General features: G+C 43.0%; 1 protein-coding gene across 21 annotated transcripts in view; it reads right to left on the bottom strand.

Annotated features, from left to right (window-relative positions):
• Nucleotides 1–15,703, bottom strand: part of MAP2 (microtubule associated protein 2) — a 143,871-nt gene that overhangs the window by 16,967 nt on the left and 111,201 nt on the right. For 13 of the 21 annotated variants that reach the window (XM_059868108.1, XM_059868103.1, XM_059868106.1 and 10 more), the window contains 6 exons: nucleotides 11,581–15,387; nucleotides 11,126–11,332; nucleotides 10,593–10,727; nucleotides 6,411–6,472; nucleotides 2,401–2,574; nucleotides 882–1,029 (listed from right to left, as the gene is read on the bottom strand). In XM_059868108.1, coding sequence (XP_059724091.1) covers nucleotides 882–1,029; nucleotides 2,401–2,574; nucleotides 6,411–6,472; nucleotides 10,593–10,727; nucleotides 11,126–11,332; nucleotides 11,581–15,387 — 4,533 coding nt within the window. The remainder of the gene's footprint in view (nucleotides 1–881; nucleotides 1,030–2,400; nucleotides 2,575–6,410; nucleotides 6,473–10,592; nucleotides 10,728–11,125; nucleotides 11,333–11,580; nucleotides 15,388–15,703) is intronic. The other 8 variants (XM_059868121.1, XM_059868120.1, XM_059868119.1 and 5 more) reach the window with 4 other exon arrangements.

Consider the following 15,703-nt stretch of genomic DNA (forward strand, 5'->3'; position numbering starts at 1 on the left):
TTCATTCCTCAGCCCTTCACCACCTGCCAAATGCTTAATGGCCTCTCACTCCTGGTCAGGAGAATGGGCTGGCTGCTCTGGCAGCTGGAGGTCACTCAGCTTTCAAAGGGTCTCCTTTTTGCCTTTGGAGCATCACTTATGAATTTCAAAGGACTTTTTTGCAGAATTTAATCATCTACTTCCATTAAGCTGTCTTAAAAAGGACTGAGATTGGTTTCTAAAGAGAGAAGACAGAGGAACTCCTATTGGAAAGCAGGAAGCCACATGTAGGTTCTAAGGCCTGGCTAAAAGTTCTGGGGTTATTCAGTAAATTGTCTTTGTCCTGTAATTTATTTTGGCTTGTGATTCGATAACTTTGGTCCTCATAAAAGGAACCTAGCTGGTTCACTGCCCCCAGTGAGTCACTCTGCCACTTAACATCTCAATTCTCAGCAGAAATTTTACCCTAGGAGTAGAGCATAGGGAGATAATTACTGGGAAGCAGCAAATAAATGACTGTAACTATCAGGTTCACTTTTCCAAGACCCATCAGAATATTTCAGGTTGTCTGCTTCAGTTTTGACTCATTATTTCTTGCTGCTATTTGTAAATGCTCTGTGTTAAACACCTCACCCAGCTCTGAGCTCCCTGCAAAGGCATTTTCTAATATCAGCAATTAGTCTGGGCAGCAGACCTCGCTCTGGGCACTGCAGGTGCATCCTGTCCCTGGTTTCAGGCACTTGGCATGTGAACAAAACCAGTCTGTGGCCTCTCATTCCCAAGAGCACACCCCAGACCCACTCCTCTGTGTCAAAGGCTGTGCGATGTGACAAATCGAACGAGGATGGAGACAAGCACAGGAGCAGGAGGAGGTTAACATGCAAAAAAAAGAGACAACTCACGGGTAGTCCGTCGTACTGAAGAGGAGAGAGAGGATGTGAGGGAGAGGGAGTTCTCCTCTCTGTCTCCTGAAACACCTCGCCGAGGAGGAAGGATAGAGGAAGGCCTTGGCAGAGACGAACGCTTCTCGGGGCTCTTGCTTACTCCATCCTAACAGCAGCACAACAACAAAGGAAGGTTTACTTTTCAAAACTCACTCTTTGGTGATGATTTTCTGCATCTACACACAGGGGGAAACCTAATGCTGGGGGCCCAGTTTGCTCCTCACACAGGAACCTGCGGGGATCAGTCACCCTCCGTGCTCTGCTTTAGCTCCCTGGTGCTTCTTTACTGCACCCAAACGTCTTCTGATGACTATCCTGAGACATCTTGGGATACTCTTGGATCTAAATATGGGTGGATCCCACAGCTGGCTCTTACTAAGGAAAAAAAGTGGGGTTTTTAAGTGCAAATTGAAAGTACAAGAACTCTCTAGAGCTCAAGTGTGAAATTCCTATGTGAATTTACCTGCAAAGTAACTGCACTACTGGTGACCAGACACTAGATTGGTAGGTGTTGTGTGATTTCTGCATATTCAAACACTAACTTGTAAATTTCTTATGGAGATAAATGTTTAGCTTCAGGTTTTGTTATTTTTTTTCTTTTTTTTCCCTGAGTGTGGGATTATAAATCCTGTTGTTTTAATTCCTTCTATAATAAAACGTTTACTTTTTGAAATCAGTGCATACCTTCTCTTTACCAGGGTAAAGTAAACCCCTCTTTACCATTAAGGCAAAGGACATGTATGTCAGAATATTTTTGAGCTTATGGGATGTGCAGCCAAAGACAGACCAGTATAAGCAGATATTCTTCCTAAAGACAAATGATGATGGTCCCAACCAGTAAAAGACACACCAAGTATGGCATCAAACACAAAATCTAAGTCAATGGCAAAACCAATTTTTAAATGGGGATAGTTAAATCACCATAATGTAGATTTGAAACACAAGTTAAATGTAAACATGGAGAAGCTGGAATGGACTGCCAATCATCTTTTGAAATTTATAGTGCAACTTCTTCACAAAGTCCTATGCATTGACTAAATTTGGTCCTTGACATTTGGATTCTGCCCTATTCCATCCCCTACTGCTGGTAATTAGAATTGAACCCTCCCATGCTGGACGCTGAATTTGATTTCAAAGGATATTAACAGGTCAAAAATTACATTTTTAACATTTGGATGGCAAATTAGTCCTGCTGCTCTTTACCACCTACCCACTTGCAAATGGCTGTAACTTCCTGGCAGTTAATGAAGTAGCATCCATATGATCAACAGAAAGAAGATTTGTCTTTCTAGTTCTAACTTCACTTACATTTCCTGTGGAATATCTCCACTTTTATCCATCTTGTAGCCTGCTAATCAGTTTTCCTGCCACTGGATGGAAGTAATCCCACAGGAACTTCACAGAGAATTACTGATAATGTGTTTCATGGAGTTCACCTGTGCATCTCTGACTCTCTCCACCAACTCTGCTACCTTACCTTAGCATCTGATTTTGAGTCTCTTGGGCCTGCAGAGGAGGGCCGAACAAAAAAACTGTCTGTGTCCAGACAGGAGGCCCTTTTAGTGGTTAATGAGCAAGCTGAGCTGGGTCTTGGAGGAAGCAATGACTTTGCTCTAGACTTTGAGGCAGGAATCTTTGACAAAGAGGCAGTCTAGTCATGAGAAAACAAACAAAACACAACATGAAGCTGGACAAAATGAAAACACATGCAACGTGGACCAAAAAAAAAAAAAAAAAAAAAAGCCAAGCTAAGAATAATACTTTTCCTGTGTCTGGTAATGGTCTATGCAGATCTGACAATCATGGAAGTTTCAGTTTTGTGTTGTTTGACTGAAACCAGCTTGGTCTGGACAGAGTTACCAATTCTAGGAATCTGCCTTTTTCTGCAGATGCTATTTGGGTCTTGTGTTATTAGGAAAAAAACTGGTGCCAGGTGTGGCATTTAACTGGTACAACTGCTGCATTAGAAACAAGGGCAAAGCTACAGGAGCACCAAGAGATCCCAGCCCTTAAAAGCTGAAATATATGCCTCCAGGCTAAAATCAAGAATAAAGCAGTGGGAATCTTAGAAGCAAAGTTACACCAGTATTCCCACAACAGCAGGAGGACAACAGCCATTCCTTCTTTTGCCACTGTGTGCAGACAAAATCTCCAACACAGCCCAGATACAGCTCTGTGCATTTGGTGTCACTCCATAGAAATTCATAAATTTACATTGGCAGTATGGAGCCCTGGGATCAGGAAAGCATATATGGTTGAAAGGCTGACAAGGTATGTAATTGTGAACAAACACTTGTTTGAACCCAAATAATGACAATATCCCATTGAAAGAACAACTAAACACCAACAGGACAGAAAATCTTTGTTAATACTTAGGAGCATCTTACTGCTTTACAAAAAGGAATCTCCTTGAAACAGAACAGGGCTACTTGCTTAAGCAACACCTTTTTTCTTCCATGGGTGTAACTGATATTACAAAGAGCAGTTGTAAAGGTGTTACCTTGGTAGTCCTGATCCTCTCTGGAGTCATAGTAGCAAGAAATTACTCACAGGAGCAATCCCAGTGGGCCTGTCCTCCTGGGATTTGCACTGAACTTGGCATTTGATCTCAATCAATCCCCTGGACTTTCCCAAGGTTCAGAAAAGGTACACGAGCTGCTTTTAAGTTGTTTTGTTAGAAAATGAGAAAAGAATGGGCTGTCCAGCTCTGACAGGGCTCTGGCTTAGGCTATATGCTCAGCCTATGGATAACTGAGGCTGGTGTGCTGAATGTCATCTGGGACACCACCCATGTGATTAAGAGTTGCAGAACTGTGGATCAAGCAATTCCAGTCCCACAGTACAGCTGAGAGGAGTTCTCTTGGATGTCCTCCTCCAGACCAAGCAGCAAGACAAGAAATTAGGGTGGAAGTGCTTTAATAGCAAGATCATATTGCCATAATGAGTCCTGCAGCATATTTATGCCTCTTTCTTTTTTAATACTTATTTTACCGTCTGAGAGCAAACAGAAGAAAACCAGTGAATAATTATTTTACACAGAAACTACAGAATATGTGTTTCTGTCAAATCAAAGGCTTTTCCAGACTTTGACTGGTTTGCTGTAGTTCAGTTTATGGGTCTCATCCATTTGTGAAACTTTGGATGATGTTTAGAAATCCTTGAAGGTATTTATTGATGTTGAAACTCTGTGGAAGCAGAGTATCTGTGTTGGGTGGCCCCAAGAAGCAGACACTCTGCAAGCACCTTTCACCTGGCTTTCTGAACTAAAGATAGAACTAAGCACACATTGCCTGAGGCCCAAATCTTCATTCTGTGGTTTTCACCATTTTCAACTTGTATGCAAGGAATTGCCCCTATAATGAGACTGAAAAACTCTTGTAGATTAAGGTTCTAGTCACAGTGCAAAGACTTTTCACTCCTATGGCTCAGTGTCCTCTGTGAATACATGTATCTAATGTGGATGCTAAAGATAGACAACTCTGAGATCTGTCAATGGAACAGATGGGGAAAAGGCATGGCCTTGAGCTACTGCACAGCTCTGGTTATGCCAGTCTAGAGTCCCTCCATGTTATTTAGGTAACAAGGCACCTTTTAGCATCAGGAACAGCAGCAGAATCTGCCCAGAGCTGGCTGAGCAAGCAAAGAAACCATGTCTCAATCCCTGCAGGAAAACTCAGTCTCTGTTAGCAATACTTTCCCTCTGACCTCTGTTTTAATTTGTGCTGCTGGAAGGGTCAGCTGCCCAGAGGACAAAGATCTAGGTGACTCTCAGGGATTGCTGAAGTGGGGTTGCAGAACCCTCATTTTATTTCAAGGTGTTCCTAACACACAGGTTTTCATCACCTCACTGGGAACTGCAGGTACACAGCTGCTTCCAGCAGATGGAACTGTTTAGCTTTTCCTGAACTTGTCCTGTATAAACTGCTGTCTGAACATGAATAACAAAACTGACCAGGATGATCTAACATTACCAGTGGAGAGGAAAAGGCTGCACTTGAAGGACATAAAAGCTGAAAACCACAAAGAAACAAAACAACAAAAATAGAGAGAGATCTTTACAAAGCAGAGGCAAAGGCAAGGCACAGAAGAGAAAATATTCAAGAGGTGTGTGAGTGTGGCAACCAGAGAGGCAAGGCAACAGAGAGAGAAAGTAAGCAGGGGACAGCTTTCTAATGTGTGCTATAAAATAAGGGGCAGGAAGAGGAAAGGTATAGAGAAAGAAAATTTCACAGAATGATTTTGCAGTGCTTGTACTAGAGCACTCCATAAACACTGAAAATGGGCAAGTATTGGCTTCTCTTGTGCAAGTGATGATGGTCTGTCAAGAAAAGACAGTAATAAAACATGCTCAGACTCAGCCCATAAACCTGCCCAGATCTTAGTCACTTGTAAAGAAGCTCTAATAGTTTCCCACTTCTGAGCTGGAATGGGTCAGACCTGAGAAACCATGGTTCCTCCAAAGCCTCCAAAAGTGCTCTCAGCACTACCAGTTTCTTACAACTCATACACAGTGTGCAGCACTTCATGTGACACAGCTTTCTGCTCCCCAAAGAACTGAGAGCCTGGTTTAACAAATGAAAGAAATCACCCAGGGAATATACTAGGAAATATAATAGGAAATTTAGAAAAATTCTAAAGAAATTGTTAATTGGTAATGCTGGGGGATGGTCCAGCTCAGGGCCAGGAGTTGGACTCAATAATTCTGATGGGTCCCTTCCAACTCAACAGATTCTATGATTCTGTGATAACAAAGTGTTGTGCTGCAGATGTGAATTAGCATGTGTCACTGTCATGGCTGAAACAATTGCATAGGACAGAGTGAATGAAAATGGGGGATTTTGGAAGGATGGAACAGAAACAGTGCAGGGTCAGCAAGGAGCAAGGGAGTCTTCCTTTAAGAGAGCCAGACACAGGAGGCAGAAAAGGCTGTGGAGCAGCTGAAGGCAAGGCAAGGTTGCAATCTGACAGATGATAGCACAGACATGGCCCAGGAAGTGGCTGTACTGAAAGCAGTAAATGTAAATTCTACTGGCCAGTAACTCCTAGACAGGCATGGCCCCTGCAGAACACTGGGCTGTGGAATGGCACACCAGGGGAAACCCTGCAGTCCTGGGGGAGGGCTTCTGCCTTCTGTGCTTTTGGAACACCCAGCAGCCCAGCAAGGTGACAATGCAAGCTGGGTGCTGCAGGAGGGGCCAAGACATGCAGCTCATCCCACAGAATGGCCTGGCTCAAAATGCTGCCCAGACTTCAAGTCCTGCAGTTTGGAGTCTCTGTGGGTCTGCAAAATGTCACCATCTACCACTTGGGACTAGACTTCTAAGGTTATTCAGGAAAGGTGGGTTTAATTATCCTTTTAAATGAATAATGAATATGGCAAACAAATTTCAAATGGAACACACAATTACTTACTGAATTAAGACAAAAAGATGTGAAATAAGGGCAAAAGGAGATTATAAAGATGAACAATAAGATTATTTTACTCACTGAGAGTTTTTCCTTTGCTTGTTTAAATACAGCAGGAGCCTGGTTTGTTTCACCACCTGCTGCTGAGAAATCCAAAGAAAGACTTGATAGTTAAAGACAGTAATAATAAGCATTTCCATTCAGTACAAGTGTTAGACCAATTAAATGCCTTGAAACTACTGTGCAAAGCAAGTACTTTTTGAATTACCCTCAGTGAACTGTATGCAGACATTTACGTGCCTTAAAAATTTTTTGTACTCATCTTACTTAAGGGAAAATGGTATTCTATGTGTTTTGAACAAAATGAAATTTTGTATTCATGTTCCTAAAAGTCTATAAATGAAAAGAAAATAGTTCCATAAATAGCTGACAAACATAAGAGTTTTTGGTCAATCCTCAGAAAACTTAGCATCCTGATTTTCAGGGCTGTCCTCTAAAAATCAAGCTCCTTTAAATCATCCACAAATTAAAATGTTAAGAGAGGCCTCCATAATCACCACTTTCAAAATATTAGCCAACATTCATAATGGATAGAGAGAGATTCACTGCTGAATTTTCATCCTAGTTGTGTCAACAAGGTCAGTGTGTCAAGGTCAACTAAGCTCTCAAGAATTTAGAAATTCAAGGTTTATCTGGGACATCAAGAATGCTAACTCAGTATTTCATTTATTTGATACATGGTTTGAGGTAAGATGTTTCTCTTGGACTTCAATCCATCCCCACTGGTTTTTGAATGGGGCAGCTTTTTGGAAAGCAGGTTATTACCTGCACCCCAAGGCTGCTGCTCAGGAATGATGTGCCACTCAACAACTACCATGAAATCTTCTGGCACCTGTGCCAGGATGCCCTTGGTAAAAGCAGAAGTAGGACAACAATCACAAATGACAACCTTCTGCTATAAACCCAGCTGTTTTCCAACTTTAAACCAAGCCTAATTCCTCATACAGCAAAGGTCAGGTTAATTTTTCCCTTCTCTTATGCAGCTCCCAGGCGTGGTGAGGTATCCCTGGTTTTCTGTCTCACTACCCACTCTGGTCCAAGGTGTAGGAGAGGGAACTTGGGAGGAAGAAGAGAATCTGTAACTGCCTACTTCAGTTCTTCTGAGTTTTCAAGAGAGGTGAGTGCAGCAGAGCTTTCCTAGGTCACACTTCACCACAGCTGTACTGCTGGGGTCTGGTTTCCATCTCTTCCAGAGAACCACAAACAGCTTCTTTCCTCCTTCCCTTGGCATTCAACCCCAACCAGTCACCACTGGGAGCTGGGAAAACGGCTGTGTCACTTGTGCCTGGTGACAACCACAATTCTCCATCTGAGCACAGGATTTCTACAGGACCTACAAGCATGCTTCAGCTCAGGGGGTGCCCCCAGAATTGAAAACAAGAAACAGCAGCATATCAAGGCCAGGTCCTTGTCCTGGCCTTGCCTCCAAAAACACTCCTGTGATAACACAACTGCAGTAGCATCTCAGAGCCACAACAAAACCCAGGCCAGGCTGGGGGTTTCACTCGTGGAGCTACACCAGCCAAGGCAAAGACTTCCCAACTCTCTCCTCAGGGTTGGCCTTACAATTTCTTCTCCAAATGGCAAGGACAAGTCTCTCAAGAACCAGTCCCTGCCTCATGGATATGGTGCTGTGAGTTACTGGTACTTCCCAGTGCTCACCAGTGATGTGGGAATTTTTTTTCAGGTATTGAGGGGCATTAAGAGAAAAATGTACTTTTCCTGACCATTGTGCAAAACATTAGAGCAGATATGAACTTCTTTTGGTAGATATTTGTATCTTATGACTGGACATGCTTCATTTTGAAGTCATGATAAATACAGTGTGGAGATTTTAACTGACTGCAACACACTCAAAGCTCTGTAGACTACACTGCTAAGAACTTTTGGGGGCTTCATTACCCAGGCATCACTAAAGCTGACAAGAGCACTCCAAACAGGATGCACTGACAGTCAAAACTGGCTTCAAGAAATGGTGCTGTATTTCACATAAAAGGAAAATGGGAGACTGACAATGTCCCTCTAGATCCCAGATCCTGGAGAGACCTGCATGACACAATCAAGCTCAGGGATTTGAAAGATAACAATATGACCACTTGCACTCTTAGAAAATCACTCAGCATTGCAGTCTCTCTCATGGTCTCCCCCAAGTCCCAGCAGGAAGTATAAAAATGGGAGAAGAAAATAAGGCATACTGTAATTTTTCCAGCAACAATGAGTGTGCTGAAACATTCTAAGAAATATTTTTGATCACTTTCTGGCATGGTTTCAGCTCCTCTGCTTTAGAGCTCAAAGTTCAAGCCACATTTCTGAAAGTGTTATGATCAGTCTGGGTCCATTTTTTTGGTTGCTCTCCACCTCAAGACTTAAATAGGGGAGGACTTAAGGGGAGGTAGTTTTTGGATTGTATTTCTCACTTTGACTAATACATCTGCTTCCCTGTGAACTGTAGTGAGAGAGAAAAACCTCTGAGATTTGCCAAGGCAGCACAAGTTTCAGGCACAGGGCAGATTTTATCCAAGTCCACGGGTATGACTCAGTTCTTTTTGGGCTCCTAAGGGTCAGAACAGCTCAGAGGAGGCAGTGGTAGAGTACCTGGGGGCATGACAACTCCGACCACACAGCTGCAGAAGTGCAGATGAAGTTAGAACAATTCAAAGCCAATGCCTTTCCCCCATCCACAGCTCATTGAATCCCCTGGGGCTTTTGAAAGACATGTGAACTATGGGTTGTAACTTCTGAGCTATCAAGCTGTGCTTCAGCAAGCAGCAAGAGATATGAAGGGGAAATGTTTTAACTCTGTTTTAAAATCCCTCCCTTCTGGGTAGTTCTGGTTCAGAGTGCAAGTCAGGACAGACCAGGGACTGCAAACTGAGGAGGAGCCATCAGTGCAACACAGAAGGGACTGAAGCAGCCTTTCCTTCCCTGGATCCATTTCTCCTGAGATGGGGAAGTAAAAGGATGGGATTCTGTCACAGGAGCAAGGTGATGGGATCATTAGTTCTGGGGTCCCAATGGAACACAGCCAGGATACAATCCTCACTTCATCCAGCAGAGGCATGAGACCAAACCTGCTCTAAACCATCCTCTTCCTGCCCTTTCTCTGCTCAGACCTCCCTGCTGGGGCTGGTCTGCATCCACCACAGGAGGGACTGGTGCAGAACTGCAGGGCAAGGACTGCCTGGAGACACTTGTGGTATTGCTCTGCTTAACCACATGGTGTGTAATGAATCTTCCTGGTAATTTCTAAGCTGTGAGAAGATGCCTCTGCACTTCTGCATTGCTGTGCCTGGTTCTCTCTTATTAGCCCTAGTTCCAAACAACCACACTACAGCATGTGGCCATGTTACATGACAGAAAACCTGGCCTCTTTTAGCAATTTTTTTTTTTAAGATCACAATGAAAGTCAAGATGTTCATCCTTCCACTTTGAACCCACAGGAACCATGAATAATATGTGAAAATGCTGGAAGAGTTATTTTGGTCCTCTAAATAATGATACACCTATGAAGTCGTAACAGGAATCATTTCTTTCTTCCTTTCATCTTCCTCTACCAAATATTAAGATTTTTTGCTTGGAATGCATTTCGCAGTGTGAGCCCAGATTTCTTCTCTCTCAGCTCCATGCTGCATGTGGCTGGATTCTCCCTGTGGATTTTGACTGTATAGCATAAACATCAGTGACAGATTGGGAATTGTCAATGCAGATAACATCAATAAACAAAATATAAGTCTGAAACACTTCTTATTATGCATGAGAGCAAAAAAGCAGAATAATGGAAATGCATACCATGGTTTAAGTTGCCAACATTTTCCCACCAGAAAAAAAATATAAAGCATAATTAAAAAAAAATTAAAAATAACCAAAAAAATCATCCACAAATTAAAGATGAGAAGAGATTCCTAGAACACCACACTCTAAGCACAATGCCAAGTTACAACCACAGCACTTGGAGGCCCAAGCAATGACAAGCATACATGATCATGGCCTCCACCAAACAAACAAACAAATACCAGGAAAGAAAGAAAAAAAAGAAAAAAAAGAAAAATGGTACAAAACACTAAAAAAGCAATACTATTTGTGAAGATTGATACTCTTGGAAGAAAAAAAAAAAAATAGAGAAGCTGCTAGAGCTATGAGAGTCACAAAAGAAAATGTCTATGTTTGCCAGCCACATTGCATAACTGAACAGAAGGCAGTCACCTGTCTGCTTCCGTTTAACACAGGAGAGATGAGTTGGTCTAGTATATTTGATAGCAGGTTTTAAAATTATTTTCCTGGAGGGAGAGTGGCCCTGAACTTCAGTTTTTTTAGCAAGTTCAGCTTTCTTATACACTGCTACGGACAAAAAAGAACACAAAAACATAGTATCAGAAAAAAAACCCAGCAAACCATTTCATAAGATCAATATGCCAAGTGCCAGGCCCACTGCCCCACAACTCCAACCCAACGCGTCGCTGCTTCCGAGGGGAACAAATCCTGTGCTGGAAGAGGGGGAGCTCGGGTGCATTGGCTCAGAAGCATTACCCAGTAATCAGTGGGGATGTCTACAATGAAATAGGACCAGTGGAGCAGTGAGCCTTGGACATGGCTTCTCACACAGTTGTACAATATCTCATTATAAAGCACTACTGTTAAAAATGTCACAGTGCACATAATCTACAGCAGAGTGACCAGACAGCACTGTAAAACAGTAAGAAAATAAAAAAAAATTGTAATAGGAGTGTGAAATGAACCTTTTTTCCTTCTCACTTCATCTCTGGAGAGTGTGCTAGGTTCCTTTTTAGCTATTTTCCTTTCAGGAGTAGAAATCCTGCCTCTCCCAGTTTTAAAAGGTTTCTCTTTTTTATGCTTATCAAGAGATGATCTTCGCAATTCTCTCTCTGCTTTCTCCTCTTTAGGAACAGTCTCTAACTGTTCAGTCATGATGCTCCTATCATCATCTGTAGGATCAGAGCAAATTACAACAACAAACAAAAGATTAGTAACAAATGTTAACAAAACTTCAGAGGAGCAGGGAAAAAATAGTTGAAGACAGAGCAGACGATTAATTTTAAAAAAGCAAACTATTTTTACCATTTTTCTGAAACATGCTGAGATTACTATTATAACTGTAATAATTTTGCTTTTCAATCATTATGATTTGGAAGCAAAAATATTCAACAGACAAAACAGAAAGGATAATGCACACCTTGAGTGTCTGCCCAGAGACTGTCTGTGTCCATGATGGAGTCATCAATTGTTGTTTCATCTTTGTAATCATCACACGTCTCTGTTTTGTAGTTAGTGAGCAGGATTTCTTCTCTCTGGGGTGAAGCAGGAGCTTCTCGGGAGCCTTCCTTGGGCTCAACTTCCACTTCTTCAACATCTAGCTCCTCCTCAGCCTGGGAGTCTCCTGTTTCAAGGTCCTCCTGCTGAGTAGCAGCGAAGCGCACGCTGTGAGAAGCAGATTCACCCTCATCTACTGTTGTCTGCACCACTGTGATAAAGTCATCCTCCACTGTCACCACGGATTCAATGATGCCTTTCATCTCAGGCAGAGCTTCTGGGCTCCCCTTGGCTCCCATTTCTTCTGCAGCAGGCTCACCAAAGTCTGGGGTCATTTCTGACACAAGATGTTGTTTATCCTCTTCTTTTGCTTCTTGCCCTGCTTCCACCTCTTCCTCCTCATATTCTTCCTCTTTCGGGGCCCCAGCTGCCAGTTCACATGGCAGCAGCTTTTGGGTTTCCGTGGGTTTCACAGCTCTATCAAGAGTCTCTTCAGCTCCTTCTGCAAGTTGTGGTATGCTCTCCATCTGAATCTCAGCAGGCTCCTCCTGGAGAGGCTCAGCTTTTGGAAAGAGGGGCTCCACAGAAGCCCCTTTAGCTGGTAACTGTGTAGGCATCTCCTCCCCAGACACAGGAGGTTTTGGATGTTCTGCTTTGACATCCTCTGGTTTCACAGATTCTCCATTCAAACTTTCTTGGGCTTGATCATGCTCTCCACTAGATTCATAAGATTCCTCCTTATCAACTGCCTCTTGATGTACCAGATCAGGCTTAGTTACTTTTTCCTTAATTTCTATTTCTGACAGTTTGGTGCTGTCCTTTGCATAACTAGGCTCGGTCTTGGAAAGTACATCTGCATCCTTTGCTTCTCTGGAGAAGATGCTCTCCTCTTTTTGCTGAGTGTCTTTGGGTTCAGGCTCCGCTTTTTTAAGAGAGACTTTGTCCTTCCCTAATGGAAGAGAAACAACCTCACTGATCTTAGTGTCTAACTTACTCTGATACTCTTGGTCAGCTCTCCTTGCAGCTACCTCCATATCGTGCTTAATAGCATTGTAATCTGGTTTAATTGGAGCTTCTATCTCAGCTATCTCAGCTATCTCAGCTATTTCAGGAACAACAGTAAGAGTCTTCTCCTTCTCCAACAACAAACAAATAGAATCCTTTTCTACTGCTAACTCTGAAGCAGAAATTCTGTCATACATTGTATCAGCAGGGAAATGAACTTTACTAGCCACACTTTCTTCTTTCCTTTCCAACACTGCCTCAGCTCTTGTCTTCTCTGGTTCTGCTCCTTTAATGGGACAGACCTCTTTAGAGTCAACTTGATCTTCACTTTTTTCTAGCACTGTATCCAGTTTCTCTTTTTTCTCCTCCTCAAAGTCCCTCACCAGAGTGGACTCACCATGCTGACCTAAATCTCTTTCACTGAGGAAGTCTTCTTTTGATTTTTCAGCAGCTGCCAGCTTCACTTCAATTAGAGACAAGTCAGGAGCGAGGCCACGTCTCAGTTTTTCGTCTGTGCCTTCGTAGAAGGGACAGGTTTCACTCGTTAAATTCTCACTGTCCTGAACTGGAGAGGGGAGTGGTACTGTGTACTTATTGAAAACACAGTAACCCAAGTCTTCCAGCTGGCTTTCAGCTTTCAGAATTACATGGTTTTCATTTGTCACAGGTGGCAGGGCTGTGCTGCTGTCTTCCACAACAGCGTCAGAAGGAACTGGCTTCTTCTGTGCCACCTCAGCATCTGCACTCACAGAGGCTAATCTAGATCTTGTCCCTGCCAAGTCTAACATTTCAGGCAGGTCAGGAGCCAGGACAGCCCCATTTTTGTAGTAATCTTTGGCCTGGAAAGATGGTTCAGCCAAGGTTTCAGGCTGGACTTTTTCTTCTACCACCGCTTTTTCTTCTTCTGCGTGCTCATCTTCCTCTCTGCTTTCAATGGGGAAGCAGGGGGCCTTCTCCACTGCTGGTGTGGTTGCTGGCAAGTAGTCATCACCTTCATCCATACTTCCACTAGTGTTAGTTAGAATATCTGAAGCGAGGGGAGACAGATCATGTGCACGACCAAAACTAAAACCTAGGGCTATTGAGTCCAGACAGGACATGGGCAAGTTAATAGACATACTCCTCTGCTCAATTGCAGATCTCCCCCCAAGTCCCAAGCTCCTGCTCAGAGTTAGGTCATCTTTATTTTTACTGTGAAGTTCTCTCTTATCCCCATAGACTTTGGGGTCAATAGTGAACATTCTTTCTGTTGGAGAACTGGGTTCTTCAGACGTGTCTGCTGCATAGCTCTGAGCCAGGGTACTGTACCCCATTTCACCAGCATGCACATTCTGCTGCTGATTCAATTCAGTCTGTAATTCTTCCTCTTCCTCCTCCTCTTCATCTTCAGGTATTAGAGGACCTCTCTGATAAGGCTCATATTTACTCTCTTTAGTGTCACTTAGCTCATAGTAATCACTGCTTTGTTTCAGACCATCTGCTTTGAAGGCTTCCTCTTTCAGAGCAGAGGTTTCAAAATACTTTGACATTCCTGACTGATCCTCCTCTTCCTTCATTTGATGAGGAGCTGCAACACTTGTCTTATCCTCCTCAGCATCTTTTTTAACATCTTTCTCTTGAGAAGCTTCTAGAGTAGGAGTCTTCTCAGTGGTTAAACCTGGTGCCTCAGGGGCTTTCTCTGTTCCTTTGGATAACTGAGCGGTATCAGGGTGCTCTGCTGTTTTCTCAAGGGTCAGTTCATGGCTTAACTTAGCTGGGGGTACCTGTGTGCTTTGCTGAGCCTCCTTTTTCACATCTGCTGCTGCTGAGAGCCCACTTTGGTCCGTTTCTTTTTCTGCTTTGAGAGTATCAGGTGACTTCTTAGCTTCACCATCCTTTTGAAAGTCTGTTTTGTCTGGGGAAAGTGTCTTAACTTCTGATTTTGTGGTCATTTTACCACCATCTAATATTTTAGCCTCCCCTTTATCATAGAAGTCATACCTTTCTTCCTCATCGCTCTCATCCTTAGTCATGTCCTTTTCCTCTCCCCATGGAGGGATTTTTGGGGTGCTTGGAGTTTTCAATCCATCTACAGTTACTGCTGAGACTTCTTGGAGAGATAATGTCCTGTCTCTGTGGGTCTGTTCATCTTTACTGAGATCTTTGGCAAACAGTTGGTCAGTAGGTTCCTGATGTGTTTTGAAACTGTCTTTGAGTGAAAGCTCCTGGGAGAGAGCAGGAGATGGGCCTGAAGGAAGTTCACTTTTGGCTGCTTCTGCCTTGGGTTCTGGTAGCAACAGAGAACTTTCACCATGGCAGATGGCACCACCTTGGATATCTTTGAGGCTGTCTTGAAATTTGATAGCCATAACTTGGTTGGTTGATGAGGGCACACCTGCAGTCCTTTCTTCCACCCTGCTCACTTCAGGAAGCTGAGATGACAAGTGCTCTTGTTCTTGAGGAGCAGGAGGCTTAGCAGCAGGTTCTGCAAAACTGGCTTCCCCTTTCTTCTGTGAATCAGTTTTCAAGATCCATTCTGATGGAGGTGAAAGCATTTTTTCTTGGTCTTTGCTCTCTGAATCCTTTTTATCTGCAGCCTCTGTTTTTGCTGACTGTGGAACTAAGGCATCATGTTTAGGTTGCTCAAGAGTCTTAATGTCCTTCCCAGATTCACGTTGCTTTGTGTCCAATGGTTCTGCTGCAAAAGGGCACGTGCCCTCCTGGACACGGAATTCCATCTTCGTGGCTGCAAGTAAATCTGAAGTAATTTGTTTGGGTTTTATAGCAAAATTATTTCAAGCACTTACAGGCAGGCAGTCACGTGGCCTATGACATTTTAATATGAATGATGGAATGGAAAGGGAGAAAGATGTGAGCATGCAGCAAGGCATCCACCTAGAAATCTGCTATAAAGTGTTAAACACTAGTTTCCTTTCAATATATAAGGTTCCCTAAGAAAACTGTGACTTGTACACGTCCAAATGTGAGCACTGATATGAGATGATTTCATGTAAATTCTTTGTCTTCATGATTTGTATACAACAGCAAAATCACAAATAACC

The sequence above is a fragment of the Haemorhous mexicanus genome, chromosome 26 (assembly GCF_027477595.1).
Source record: "Haemorhous mexicanus isolate bHaeMex1 chromosome 26, bHaeMex1.pri, whole genome shotgun sequence".
Lineage (NCBI taxonomy): Eukaryota > Metazoa > Chordata > Aves > Passeriformes > Fringillidae > Haemorhous > Haemorhous mexicanus.